Genomic DNA, 14,327 nt, shown 5'->3' on the forward strand with positions numbered 1-14,327 from the left:
AGTGAAGGGAGTAAAGTAATATTTATTTCAATGAATTCAAATAATTTGTATGAAAATATAGCAGAGCATTGTTCCTCTTGCTTATTTCTTGCAAACCTAGCAGGACCCAGTTCTTTTTGCTGTCTGTTTATTAGTATGATGCAAAGGTGGATGAAATCAGGCTTCTAGTGATGTGGGATCATTCTAGTGATTTACGTAAGTACGTGCATTGACTGTATCAGCTTCATCTTTTAGCAAAACTATCTAGAATAAATGTTGGTACTTGGAAGCCCAGAAAATCATGTATATCATATTAAGGAGTGAATATCTAAAGATGGTAGTTGAGAGCCACACAAATCTTATATTTCTTCATGCACTCCCTTGGATTTTTATTTTGAGTTGTGTGTGTACATTTTTTCTTTACTTTATATGTAAATCACTGAGCAAGATGACAGCGGTGTGATCAAGCAAACTATGAGGAGTGTCCATCACCCTTTTTTGGTTCTGTCAAACCTGGAGCATCTCCTGTTTATGGATTGTTGTTGTAATTTTTTAAGAAACTTTAATATTGAAATATTTGCACCAAATATAAATAATATTTTATGAAGATGCTGTGTATTTTATTTTAAAAGTAATTTAATAGGAAAGAGTTGAATATAACCAAGAATGCTCCATGAGTGGAAAATTGCTGATATATATTAATGATATAAAGAAATATCCTATTCAAGAAAATTAAAATTCTAGTCGGTAAACCCTCTATAAATCGGACCTTTATAATCTGGATATCGGATAAATTGGGTTCTTTCAGGGCTCTTGGCTCGTAGCCATAAATCAGACAAAAATCTTAGATATGTGGCATGTGTTTGGACAACATTGGGATGGATGTTGTAAGTCAGATGAAGATCTATTGTATAGCAAGGAATGGGTGAGTTTGGACAGCATCTTTTTGAAACAAAGGCTGTCAGCCTCTCACGTGCTGTCCCTCCTGAACCCTAATTGGCATAGGGTAAGAGGAATGTGCCTGCTCATTGGTTGATTTTATTTTTTGATGATATTGACACACACAGGCAATATTTTATGAATTTTCAAATTCAACACTAATATAGATGCAGCTCATAATTCATTCACGGAAAACCAGCTTTCCTGATATGCATCACACATAGCACGTCTCAGACTTTTCTTTATTTGCAGCTTTACAAACACCACCGCCATGTTGCGCAGAATTGCTCCAGGGCCAAATAAATTTATATTAATGTGACTGCTCTACTCCAGCTCCCTATGGTGTCTTAAACTTTTATGCAAGTATTAATCAGAATCATGGGTAAACTTAGTAACAGCTTTACTTGGGTATGCACAAACTTAAACTTTGGATATTTCAGATTTTCAGCTATTTTGGATGAGGTTTCCCCCCAATTAGTCTAATATATATAACATTTACTATATTCCTAGTAGGTAAAGGGAATAAATGTGAATTCCACTGCTGGAAGAAAAAGTGGGGAGCATATGCCATATCTGTGCTTGGCCTTAGTGCTCATCTCTGTCTCATTGGCCCATAAGCTGGTGGTAGCAAAGAATCCATTCCCTGGGACACAGGGCAAGTGCAACACCTGAGTTACCACTGTTTACCTTCCTGAGGTTTCCATGGGTACCCATTTATTGATGAGCCAGAAAGGGAGAATGAACAGCTGGGTGAGCTGCATGCTAACTGCCCAGACTGGGATTCAAACCCAAGCTTGAGGATTCCTTGCTGGGTGTGCTAACCACTAGACCAGTGGTTCCCAACTTTTTTTTTTTTTTTTTTTTTTTTCAGGCGACCCCAATCATGCACCTCTAGATATGACCGCGACCCCACTAGTTTAGTTGTATATGTGTTGTTATAATATAATAACACCTTTTTTGATATTTTGAGGTCTTGGTGACCCCAGGAAAAATGCTTGGCGACCTCAGGGTTGGGAAATGGGGCACTAGACCATGGGAATGTCTACTGCTTTATGGGAATAACTGATGTTCAAATACACATTTTTCTCATGATCTAGAAACAATTTTTGTATTATATTGGCAGCAGTGGAATGGTCTCACCTACTGTTTTGCATTAGGGTTATACTTTAAACCCTCTTTATTAATTTTTATTATTTTTTTCAGGCCATTTTCCATTACCATTACATAAATAGCCTGAAAAATATTTCTAATGTAGTGACCTAAGGATGGCAATTTTGCTAAGAAAACATAGGTAGGCCTTGTAGTATTCCAGAGATTAATAGAGAACTAAGAACACTGTGCTGGAGAGTGTTTCCCGAGCAAAGGCTGAATCAAGCTAATGGTTTCCAGCGTGGGGATTGGCTGCCACTTGGCCAATCAAACAGAAAACGAATAAGTGTGACTGCCTGTAATTTTATAATGAAACAAACAATAGTAGCAGGCACCTCAAATGTAATAGTTTTGCATACACTAATTGTAAGTTCAGCTTGAACATGTGTAAGTAATAAGAGGTAATATTTGCTTTCAGCATATAGTTGAGCCATTGAGCTATTTAAATTTTTTATCAGAATTTTGTTGAAAATGTTCTCATAGACTTTTCTAAATTCAGAAAATGTATGGCCTGGCTGCATGGAAGAGGTGGGTGACCACAAAGAATGAAGAGCTGTCGGGTGTGTCATCCTCCCGGAACATGAAACTGATGCCGGAAAACTTGCTGGCCATGAATTGTGAGGAGCTTAATTATGCTCTCTGTCTCTTCTTGAAAGATATTACAAAACCCAATGGAGAATTATATCAGCCGGATACAGTCTTCTATCTACTTCTTGGTAAGTGTTGAGGGTCATTGTTGAAGTTACATGCAGTGTCAAAATTTTTCAGCGGAGGTAGTCATGAATAATGAAAAGGATTCTGTAAATTACAAAAAAATACAAATAAAAAATGTTGATGTTTGTGAAACTTACCAATCATTTACTTTATATGATTCAAGAGTTTCATGTTCTTTACAGGGATTCAGCAACATCTTTTTGATAGTGGGAGAACTGACTGCATATTCATGGACTTTGGATTTGAGAAACTCACCAACAGTTTTGATGAAATAACGAAAACTTTTCTGAGTGTACCTGTCCCACCAAGTAAGTTCATCCATAACTTCATCATGTAATTAGTTGCGGCGCCAACAAAGAACGCCCCAGTAATTATAATCAATCATCATGTAATTTCTCGCAAGTTCAACTCTCATTCCTTTCTTCAAATTATTATTGTAATCACTGTCAGTCTAAATTTAATACTTCTTAAAACAAGGAATTCAGACTTTTGAAATAACAAGAAGATAATTTTTTTGATGTGTGTAAGATATTTAAGTAAGCTGTCTTTTCAAGCTATGTCCACTTGTCTTTATTTTTTATTTTTTTCCTATTTCTTTCCACACACACACACATCCATTTTGTTTATGGTCTCTGCCAGCCTTCTCTTACTCACTCTTATCCCCATTAGCTTCTCACAATTGTTCCATTCCACTTTAATTAATTTTTTTTTGTGTGTGTTTCCAAATCTCTTCCAAAGATGGATGAAATGGCTTACTTCAAAGAATACATAACACCTCCACACTTTCCACTTGTTATTATGTCAGTAACAATATATTTATTGATAAGTATTCTCTCGAGTATCAAACTAATAACTTTCATTGAATAACACTGAGTCAGCACATAATTAGTGTAAGTTTATTTGGTTCCCCTGTCATGTTCATTTGTCTTATTTTTTATGACAAACATGCTTTAAATTTACTCCACTCCCCAAAAAACAATCATTATTGCCTAATTGTTTTGTCATGTACAATAGGATGTCATTTTAAATGCAAGATAGATTTCAAAGAAAGTTCTAAATGATCAGTTTTGCACAAAATGGAAGTATTATATCAATGGAATTACTTGTTTGATACCTGAAAAAAATATATAATAAGTATTAGCCTATACATTTATTTACATATATAAACATGTGAAGGATGGATATAAACATGGGAAGGATGGGTCAAGGGCCCTCTAAGGACAAGAAAACATGGGAAGGATGAAGCTGAGATTGTCTAAGGAAGAGTTTTTGCTGCTTCCTGCTGGGTGGTTTGGAGGATTACTGAGTCATTGTTGGAGCTCAATGCAAAATTCCATGACAAAGATAGCCCAAAATATGTAAACATGAAAAGAGTGTCTTTCAATACATTTTGGTATGCCATCTGTAAAATTACAGAAAAAAACATTATTTGAAAACCTATAAGCCACAACTTAAAATTATTTCCCATGAAACAAATATGAAATAAAATGAAAAATAGAAATACATAAAAAATAGATAGGTAAATAAAATGAAATAATACACAAATGAATAAAATAGAGAATAGAATAAAATGAAAAGAATAAATGAATAAATAAATATAATTAGATTAATAAATAAATAGATGAACAAAAATCTAACATTAACACTCATGTCAGTATAGATAAGTTTACAAAACATGGAATGGTCTGCTCACATTCAGTAAGCATATCTATGGATGGTCACACAGCACCAAGCCACAAACAGAACACAGTGTTTGGTGCCTTGGCATTGCCTGCGACAATAACCACAGCTGCTGAGGTCATACATGCAACATGGAGATTAACCCTTTCCTTGCGCGCGGGACGGGACGCGACTATCCCCTCAGGCGCAGTCAGGCAGCCCAATGGGGGGGTCTCTTTTAACCTCTGTATCTCAAAAACTATTCAGCACAGCTAAAAACCAAAAACATCAATGGAAAGAGAAGTTCCAGATCTATAGGAGTCTGTTATGTATGCCTCTCTTATGAACGTACATGCACGTTCAGGGAGTGTTGAATGTTAACACTTACGTCGGCGCGGGCGGGATGATCAGCCATATTGAGAGAACTGTGGACATCTCTCCTTCAGATTCTGGCAAGGGAGTATTGCCAACTGCAATATTTACAACTATTTGGTCAAAGAATCAGTCAGGTGATAGGTGAAGCTATGCAAAAATGCCGCTATATTGGGCAAGAGCATCCACCAGTTACTTGTCCGTAGATTTGCCGCGCTGGGCTGATATGATTTTCCACCAAATTTTGTGAAGAACCCACTCAATTGGCAATCCTGTGTTGTGAGAATTAGTGTTGGAACACTCTCATACGCGGGAGATTTGAGTGTAGGTGGAGCTCGCAGCGAGCGTTTAGCACCGCCAGCAAATATGCCTAATGCTCGCTGCGAGCGTCTAGCAATGAAAGGGTTAAATGACCAAGAAATATAAAAAAAACATCATGGTAAACGAAGATTTAAAGGTAGAGGAGAGGCAAGAACTCTAGCAGTTATCTACGAGATGAAACTAAGAAGAATGTTATTAGAACATAGGAGAAAAGTTTATTATTATTATTTTTTTATATATAGTGGTGGTGATATTAATACAAGAGGACTGGGCTGGTTTGGATATAACATTTTGAGGAAGGATGGTACAGAAGTAATGATATTGACTAGCACAGGAGTATGCACACAAAAGATTGAGCTTGTGATGCTGTGGCAGAGAGACTAATGGCATAAGAGAGAGAAGACAAATTTTATGGTAAATGTGCATCGCAGGGGTTCATTGATTTGTATGTCCATTGTGCCTCAGTCAGGGTGGCAATATGTTCAGCTGAGCAATAAATTCATGTGCCCAGAAAAGTAGTACCCACTTCAAAGTTATAAACTTCACTCCCCCCCCCAAAAAAAAAATTGCATCAGTATTTACTAGCAAGAATAAGTCTTTGTATTCCTTTCCTATTGTAAAAGGCGTTTAAAATGGTCAAGGGCCAAAGGCAGGGGTTTGTGAACTCCTCCCTTTGGAATTTTTTATTTACATGATGCGAAATCAGAACAAAACTGCTAACATTTTTTTTTTCAATGCTTTCATTTGGGATGTCTTCTGACTATGCAGAAAAAGGCAAGTGAAAAAAGGACTCACAGCTGTACAATTCTGATAAGCACAGATTGATTTCATGTTTTTATTCATTTAAATATACAGTAGAACATTGATTTAATATAGGTGTATTTAATTGTAAACCTTATGGATAATAACCATATTTATTCCTGAAAAAATAAATATAACGTAAAAAATAAACATGGGACGATATAATATATAAAACCCGCGATATAAGCGATAACGATAACTAATATTCCGATACTCCGATTGATGATGATTATAACGCGATCGAGCGATAACAATACTATATTATTAGTATTGATGGATTGACATTTTGAAATTAAAACTATATGACGATATTGGCAACTTACAAACCCTTAAAAAACACGGTTACCTTAAAATTTATACCTGAATTTTATAAAACACAAAATTGTTTTAAACATTTTTGTGTTACGTGCATTTATTTTACTACTATTAAATGCTGATTAGTTATCTCACACTCAATGGCGTGAATATTGTATTGCTCAAACCTGAACCTGATCATCAATTATTTACTACCAAGCCACAACACATTTTGAACGGCTACTTGCAACATTGTATTTATATGGTTCTTCTTGAGTGTCAGCCATTATTACTACAACATGGTGGTACTGTATGTTTACAATTAGATTCAGCAACTCTTAATGTGTTAAAAAACATAACTCTACTGTACAGGTCTACATGGATCAACTCTTTGTCCTGATTCCTGATTGATATCCTCTTTTATACAGTGAACTTTGTTTACAGCGATGGCCAAATAACACACCATGCCTACACCAATCAAACATGCTGCATAATGCTCAAACAATAATATGGAATAGAATATGAATAATCAAATAATCATTTAAATATATTTGATTTTTCTTTTCTCTATATTGATTTGATTTTTGAGTAGCATAAAAAAAAAATAAAAAAATGATATGATTTTTAAGCTAAGTATGAATCTCAATCACCGAAATATTTCCTTTTTTTCAGTTAACAACAACGCCGAACACGCATACGCGCATAAGGTTTTTTTTTTTTTTTTTTTTTGGAAAAAAAAAAAATGCTCATATATAGTTTTTGGTTACAAAAACGAATGCCGATATATAATATATTAAATAGCGGATAGATCGATAATCCGATTTTGTTATCAGAGATAAAGTATCGCGATAACTTATCACGATAACGCCCAGCTATGTTTAATTGTATGTATTTATCATGTGACCGTGTATATGGAGCACATTATCATATCTGTGTTACCAAAGAATTTCAATATTTACAGGCTCCCCTGAGGTAGGAGTTACGAGAATAACAGAGACCATGCTGTGGGAGTGCAGACAGCTGGGAGCCCACACGCCACAGGTTCTTCTCAACACACTCTTCTACTTCAACACCAAGGTCTTCAAACTTAAAGTGAGTAGTTGATGACAAACCTCTTGTAGTCAAATATTCTGATTAAACTATCAGTATAGTAGACCTTTGATAAATCAAGATACCTTGGGGCTCTGAGGTTGTCCAACTTTTTTTTTTTCAGTCTATCCAGGATCCAACTTTGATAACATTTTGGCATTTATTGTTTTGAAAAGTGTGACTTTAATTTTTGGAGGGCAATTCCTAGACAAGATGGTAAAATAGGACATGTCAGAGCAACTTTGACTTTCCATACAACTCCCAGAAAAAAGAAGAAAAAACTATTTATAATTTTTTCAGTCTAAACATTTAGAAATAGTTTAATAGTCAGTTTCCTGACTTGAAGGCATCTTCACAACACCATAAATTTCCTACATATATATTTGTTTACTAATACCAGCTGACCAGCTGCTTATATGGGTTCATTAACTGTTTGATGTTTTCATTACCCAGGTTTAGTAGAGGGAGCCATGACTTGGTTTACAGTAGTGTGATATGTTGAATGCCTGGAGATTTGAAAACGAAAGTAATTGTGGCTTCTTATCGCTGGCTACACTATATATTCTTTGTTTACATTTGACTGTTGATCAGCTACTTGTAATTGTGTTCATTACCGGTGAGATACTTTCATTACCTCTAACTTTTATACTGTGGATGATCGATGGGAGGAATATGCCCTAAATTGTCCAGAGTTGAGCTTTCATCAAAAATTTCAGTGAAAAGTTCAGCTTTAGATATAAAAATAATAGCTCAAGAACTACCATGGTATGGGAGAGATGGAAAAAAAGTGTAGTGGTAAAATGCGAGAGTTTTTTGACTAGGTGCCTGAAATCACATGGATCTGCATAGCTGACAAGATTTTTGACATATTCTGTTGAATAAAGAACGTTTGATCTTTGTATATATCATAATGTCATTTCTCAAAAAGGTAGGATGGGGAGTCAAATAAGCCATGTGACCCTTCCAACAAGTGTCTGGCAAAAGATAATTGAGAGGGGTTCTTAGTCCTTAACCTCAGCTTTCTATTTCATAGGAGCTACTTTTAGTTGCATTATAATATTGCAAACTTTATATGCTCTTTTTCAGACAGTGGAGGATCATCAGGGTTTGTCATTTGTTCAAATTGTCAAACAGCGGAAGCCAACTGCTCATGATCCAGACGGCGCTACCATGAGGACAACCCTCCTCAAGTACTTCACCCCCAAAAAAGGTTTGTATGTTCAGTAACTTGAATGTATTTGAAAGCTACAATTTTCAAATTTCAGTGGGCAAAATGTGCTGAGCTGCAGGCTATAACTGCTCAATTTGACTTTGTGGGACAGTCTTGATGTAGTTACAGCATGCATGAGTGCCTCTCTGCCTGGACGTGGACCATCAGAGCTAGGAGCAGCCAGACAAGACCAAGATCAAGACTATTAGTTATATGAACTCTTTATCACTTTTAGATTTAAACACATAAATTATCAGATAAACACTAGCCATGTACCATAAATTTGAGTGTAGAAGACACCTCTCTTTTCAAGGCTATCTGCAAGAAAAAGAATTTCCACAGTTCTAAAATCATCTCCCATAATAATCAACTTTCCCTAGCCAATCAGAAAAAGGAAACAAGGCTAAGGAAGTGTACTGCTCAACACGCCATGCAACATGGCACAGGGCAGGGCAGGACAGCACCAGATTCTGTATTTAGTTATTTCAAATGAGAGTCTGCATATTGGGCATATTTTCATTTAAGTATCTTATCATTATCATTAACTTTCCAATATGAACATATTTTACTAGCATAATTTTAAGAGCCAGGATATAATGCTGGATTTTCTTTGATAGATGGAACAGTGAGAACAGTGCATGAAATGCATGAAAACAGAGATGATCCACTAAGATGTCCTGTGAAGCTCTATGAATTCTACCTCTCAAAATGGTGAGTATGGTCTCAAAAAGTTGTGTGCATATTATTATTATTATTATTATTATTATTATTATTATTATTATTATTATTATTATTATTATTATTATTATTATTATTATTATTATTATTATTTTATTATTATTATTGTTGTTGTTGTTGTTGTTGTTGTTATTATTGAGATCCATGAAATGGCAGCAAGGGAAAATAAAGAATTGATATTGATTGAAATAGAGTCCCCAAGATGAGCAGGCACGGAAATGAAAAATGTGTGATAATATGAGAGTAAAGTAAGGAGAATAAAAAAGATATAAGGGGGACAAAAATAATAGCTAATGAGTTAACAAGTGGGTGTTGACTTTTGTATTGAACTTATCAATGTCAACAAGAGAAACAATTTCATCAGGAAGCACATTCCACATTTTAATCAAATTGGGGATAAATGAATGGAAAAATTGGTTAGTTGTGCAAAAATTAGTTTGAAGAGCACATTCATTGGATTGTAAACTATGGCTTGTATGGCAAGTAGGTTGTAACTGAGCCCATGACACATCATGGAGAGGGTGCTCATTAATAGTAACAATCTTGAAAAACAAGGTAAGCGTTAACCCTTCAGCAATGACAAAAAAAGGTGCACGTTGAGGTTGGGTAGTAGAACCAACTTAGAAAAGAAAAGAATCCCTGTTTGCTTGGCATTTCTAATTTCTTGAGTAATTTTTGTCATCCTACTCTTCACAGACTCAAACATAATACTGTCCATTTTCTAGGAAGGAGATCAGACTTTGACCCAGCACTTGAGACAAGGTCTAACTTATGTTAAATATAGTTTGAGTATGACTTCAGCACTTCCTTTGCTTGCACTCCTTGAAATGAAACCCAACACACCTCATTTCTGATCCTCTTTATTTTTCATGTTTTATATTCTTTCAGCCTCACCATATTCGGATATCACTTACAAGGAGTAAATGTAATTTTTATATATTTGCTCCAACAATGACACTTATAAGATTACTATGAATGTTTGTAATACTATTTCTTGATTTGTGTTTTTGCAAGGCAGTAGTAGTGGCAAGGGTCCAGTGGAGGAGATTTTGAAATCAGGTGATTTTCTCTTTAAATGTTAATTTTTTACTGCAAATATCTACTATATCATTATATATATATTTTTTATTCACTTCCAGTCCTGAGTCCCTTCGATATCAACAAGGCATCTACTATCTTTATCCTGAACGTTGTTGTGTGCCAGATTCTCCAACTTGGTTTTCAAGTCAACCAGTGCAGCCGGCCAGCCTTTCTAAGATGCTGCATCGTGCCCTCATGGTCAAAGAAGTACAGGAATCATTTTTAGAGTGATTGGAGTGTACCCTGGTATGATGTTATTTTATTTATTTATTTTTTTCCAAATGTCGTTGAATGTATAGGGTTATTTTTTATTACTCATATGATGTATATGTGTATTTGTATACAGATTTACTGAGGACAATTTTCAATGCCTGATGCGATGTCAGTCCTATGGACATATGCACATATTAGACAAACAAAAGTATTTTCCTAACACATCAACTTGACCCAAAAATCATGTGAAAATATATGTACCACTTGTTTTTTTGACTCATGATCATATAATCATTTACAGGCAAACCCTGTAATGATGATAATTCATGATGTGAATTTTTTTTATACAATAGTGAGATTTTAACACCTTATTTGCTGTGTAATCCAAACTTTCAGTTGCTTGGCATTTGCACCAACCATTATGCAAATAATAATTTAAATAATAAATATTATTATTCCTTCATAGTATTATTTGATTATTTGTATTAAATGTCTAATTCTACCTTGCAAATACAAAATTAAATATTATTAAGATACCCTTTTGTCCTGGAAATATAAACTAGAACATCTGTACTAGCTGATAATTTTGACTTGTGTCATCTAGGAAAGTATTTACTTGTTAGCTCGTGCAGAGACAATATCCATGGATATTCATAATTATAATTTCTTACCAGGCTTTTTATTTACTTCAAAGTAACTGTCATGAGTTGGAAATTGATGTTTGCCTAGACAACTGTCATGAGTTGGAAATTGATGTTTGCCTAGACAACTACTAAATCAAACTGTAAATGGAATATGGCCCATCCTATTTCCATGGGTCAGGCTCAGCCATATGGTCAAGCCAGTAAAATATAGTTTTCTGTATGCTCACTTGGGTTTACATATTTTGTACATAGGTTTATGTATATATACAGCAACTTTATACATTTGTAGCTATGCTTAGTGTCTATGATACACCTTTCTAAGTCAGGTTTAGTTGGCTTCCTGTCATCCATCATGAGAAATAGACACAGGAGTCACCCAATCAGCAGAGGAGCCAAGAACAATATGTACACCATGTTTCTTCAGCACGTTTGGTCTGAGCTTAGTTAAAGGTGACTCATTTAGTAAGGAATGCAACAGGGGAGGAACTAATATTGAATTTTAGGCAAGGAAAAAGAGACTTAATAGGAAATAAATTGTTGATGCAGTTCTCTCCTCTATTCATACACTTGTGTAACACCTCCACCTATCACATAAAGCCATTCATGCAGACTATGATGCAGTCACCTGTTTGTAATAATATTGATATGAAGTGAGGCTATGAACTTTGGGGAAAGATGGATAGAGTTATTTTAGGTAGAAGGGTTAGCTCTAAGGGGAGGACAGCCATTTTGGTGGAAAGGTCTTTGCTCAAAGAGGAAGAAGGAAGTATGAATATAATTGAGATAATTCCTTGGCTCTGTGCTCTCAGCACCTGATTTCTTTTCCTTAGCTAACCTCAATCTTATTTGAAAGTGGATCTCTCTCCTTATCTTTCCTTCCCTTCCATTACTTTTTGGTGGTCATTCATAGATCTCCATGTTAATGAGGCTGCTGATTTCCACCAACTACTCCTTAATCCATATTTTACATTGAGATAGATGAGGAGCTTCTATTTATACACAAAATACCTGCTGACACAATTTATGGGTTTATGTCCACCTCCTTCAAAGGATACGAAGGGAATAGGGTTTTAGAGCTATTATTGAGCTATTATTGACAGATTGATGGACAGAAGTATTTAATTTAATTCAAAATCTGATACACACATCTGACAGGCTTAGGTGAGGAAAAGATGGTTGCTATTGACCAGCCTTAGTGGGCATCTGAGGATACTTCAAGCTGGACATGACCAGATTTGATGTTCTTAGTAAAAATATGCATGTAGTACTTCTCAAAAATTCTTTAGTACATTTTTAATGTTGGCTCTTTGTGTATTGTTTTAAATGCATAAATGAGTGAGTGTTTTATAAATCTGTTTTTGACTGATTGTAGTTTTTATATGTAAGCCCAGGAAGACATCTTTCATGTTATAAAGCCTTGGCTTTATTAAAAGAAATTATTTTTGTTTCTGGGATGTAATGCCATTATACCTCAAGGTTAGCCTCTGTTTGCAGTCTGAGATTAATTGTCATGTTTTACTGAACAATGTATAGCAATGCAAATCCCATGAGGATAACCACTTGTGATGCAATACTAAATTGTTTTACATTTACTAAAGCATTTATTTTCTCAAAATTGCAATTGGTATGATTGTAAATACATGCAAAGAAAGCAATTTAAATGCATTGCATTTTTATTTTTACTAAATTCAATGGGGCTATTCAATTTTTTGTTTTTTTTTGTTTATAATTATTTTTTTTTTGTCATTTTTTACCTTTCCCTTCCCCCTTTATATTTCTTATGCCTTGTAACATATCCAGATCCCCTCATAAAAAAATGTAATATCAGTTAGTACCCTCCTTAATTTAAAAGGTTTCCATTCTTTTCTTCAAATACAATAATATAAGTAGCTTCATACCTCTTGTGGTATTAAAGAATCCCAGATAAATTCATAATGAAAATGTTCTCTTGCTGTTTACTTGATTTCTACATCTCAAGAAAACAGGAAAAAAATCTGAAAATGTCTTGCAACACATGGCTGCCCCCCCTCCCCCCTCACACCACCCTCAACACCTCATCATACCCCCTCCCCCCTTAGGCATTACCTAATTTTTGAATGGTCCCAATACCATCTAATGTGTTTAAACTGTTTATGTAATATTTAAGTATTTCAGCCTTTTTTAGAGCAGCAATACTAGTAAGCTAATATTTTTTCATTAAATGCTTGAAATAAAATTGATAATAGTTATAATAATAATTATATGGAACTCAAATGATGGGTTTTGGTTAAGGGAGCGTAGCATACTTTACTCTTGTTTGAGAACATCAAAATTCAATCCATACTTTGGTTTATTTATGCAACAATCCTTTTGTAATGAAGTATCATTCCTGTGCTGCCTGAGTAAAACAAGTAAATCCCTTTAATAATAGCGCAAAAGTTCGCCAAAAATTGAAGCATCACTTTACTTGACCCGTGACACAGCTGTACTTTGAGAAAGGTTTGCTCATTGTCTCTTTTGAAGGAGTAACTATTGTAGAACATTTATTGTGGATTCCTTTTCACTTACTAGTCTGCATCTGTCCATATAATATTTTACTTTTAAGTACTAAAAAAAAAAAAAAAGAATTTGAGGGGAAAGGAACAATGGAAAATGTGTGAAACGAAATATATTTATATCACTCCACATAAGAAATAGAAAGGTTTCTTTGTGATAAAAAAATGATCACTCAAATCGGTTGAGGCATAACAGAGTTATGTCCTTCTGATTGGCAAAAAAACAGTTTTGAGATATAGAGCATTTAAAGTTTGAGGCGTAGCTGAGTGCGCCTTTTAAAGTCATGTATTGGGGATGCCTACGGTCACAATACTTTTATCTATTTTGCTAATTAAAAACACTTTAGAAACCAGATTTTACAACGAAACTTTGAGAGACTGTTGCCATCATAATAATTATTATAGAAACACATAACTAATTTTCGTCAAATTTCAGAAATTATCGTACATTTCAGTGCGTCGCTCCCTTAACCAAGGTTTTTGCCAAAATTATTTAAATCAGTATTGGCACCTAGGATTCACTAGGGCAGTATAATTTTTTCAACTTTTTATTTCATTTTATTTTTATTATGATGACCTGTCTGGTCAGGG

General features: G+C 34.7%; 1 protein-coding gene across 7 annotated transcripts in view; it reads left to right on the plus strand.

Annotated features, from left to right (window-relative positions):
* LOC127009615 (zinc finger MYM-type protein 4-like) overlaps positions 1 to 13,808 on the plus strand; it is a 58,001-nt gene extending 44,193 nt beyond the window's left edge. For all 7 annotated transcript variants that reach the window (XM_050882840.1, XM_050882841.1, XM_050882837.1 and 4 more), the window contains exons 16-21: positions 2,567 to 2,783; positions 2,964 to 3,089; positions 7,190 to 7,320; positions 8,404 to 8,527; positions 9,145 to 9,238; positions 10,405 to 13,808. In XM_050882840.1, coding sequence (XP_050738797.1) covers positions 2,567 to 2,783; positions 2,964 to 3,089; positions 7,190 to 7,320; positions 8,404 to 8,527; positions 9,145 to 9,238; positions 10,405 to 10,576 — 864 coding nt within the window. In that variant the 3' untranslated portion in view covers positions 10,577 to 13,808. The remainder of the gene's footprint in view (positions 1 to 2,566; positions 2,784 to 2,963; positions 3,090 to 7,189; positions 7,321 to 8,403; positions 8,528 to 9,144; positions 9,239 to 10,404) is intronic.
* The last annotated feature ends 519 nt before the right edge of the window (positions 13,809 to 14,327 follow it).

The sequence above is a fragment of the Eriocheir sinensis genome, chromosome 41 (genome assembly GCF_024679095.1).
Source record: "Eriocheir sinensis breed Jianghai 21 chromosome 41, ASM2467909v1, whole genome shotgun sequence".
In the NCBI taxonomy this organism is placed as follows: Eukaryota; Metazoa; Arthropoda; class Malacostraca; order Decapoda; family Varunidae; genus Eriocheir; species Eriocheir sinensis.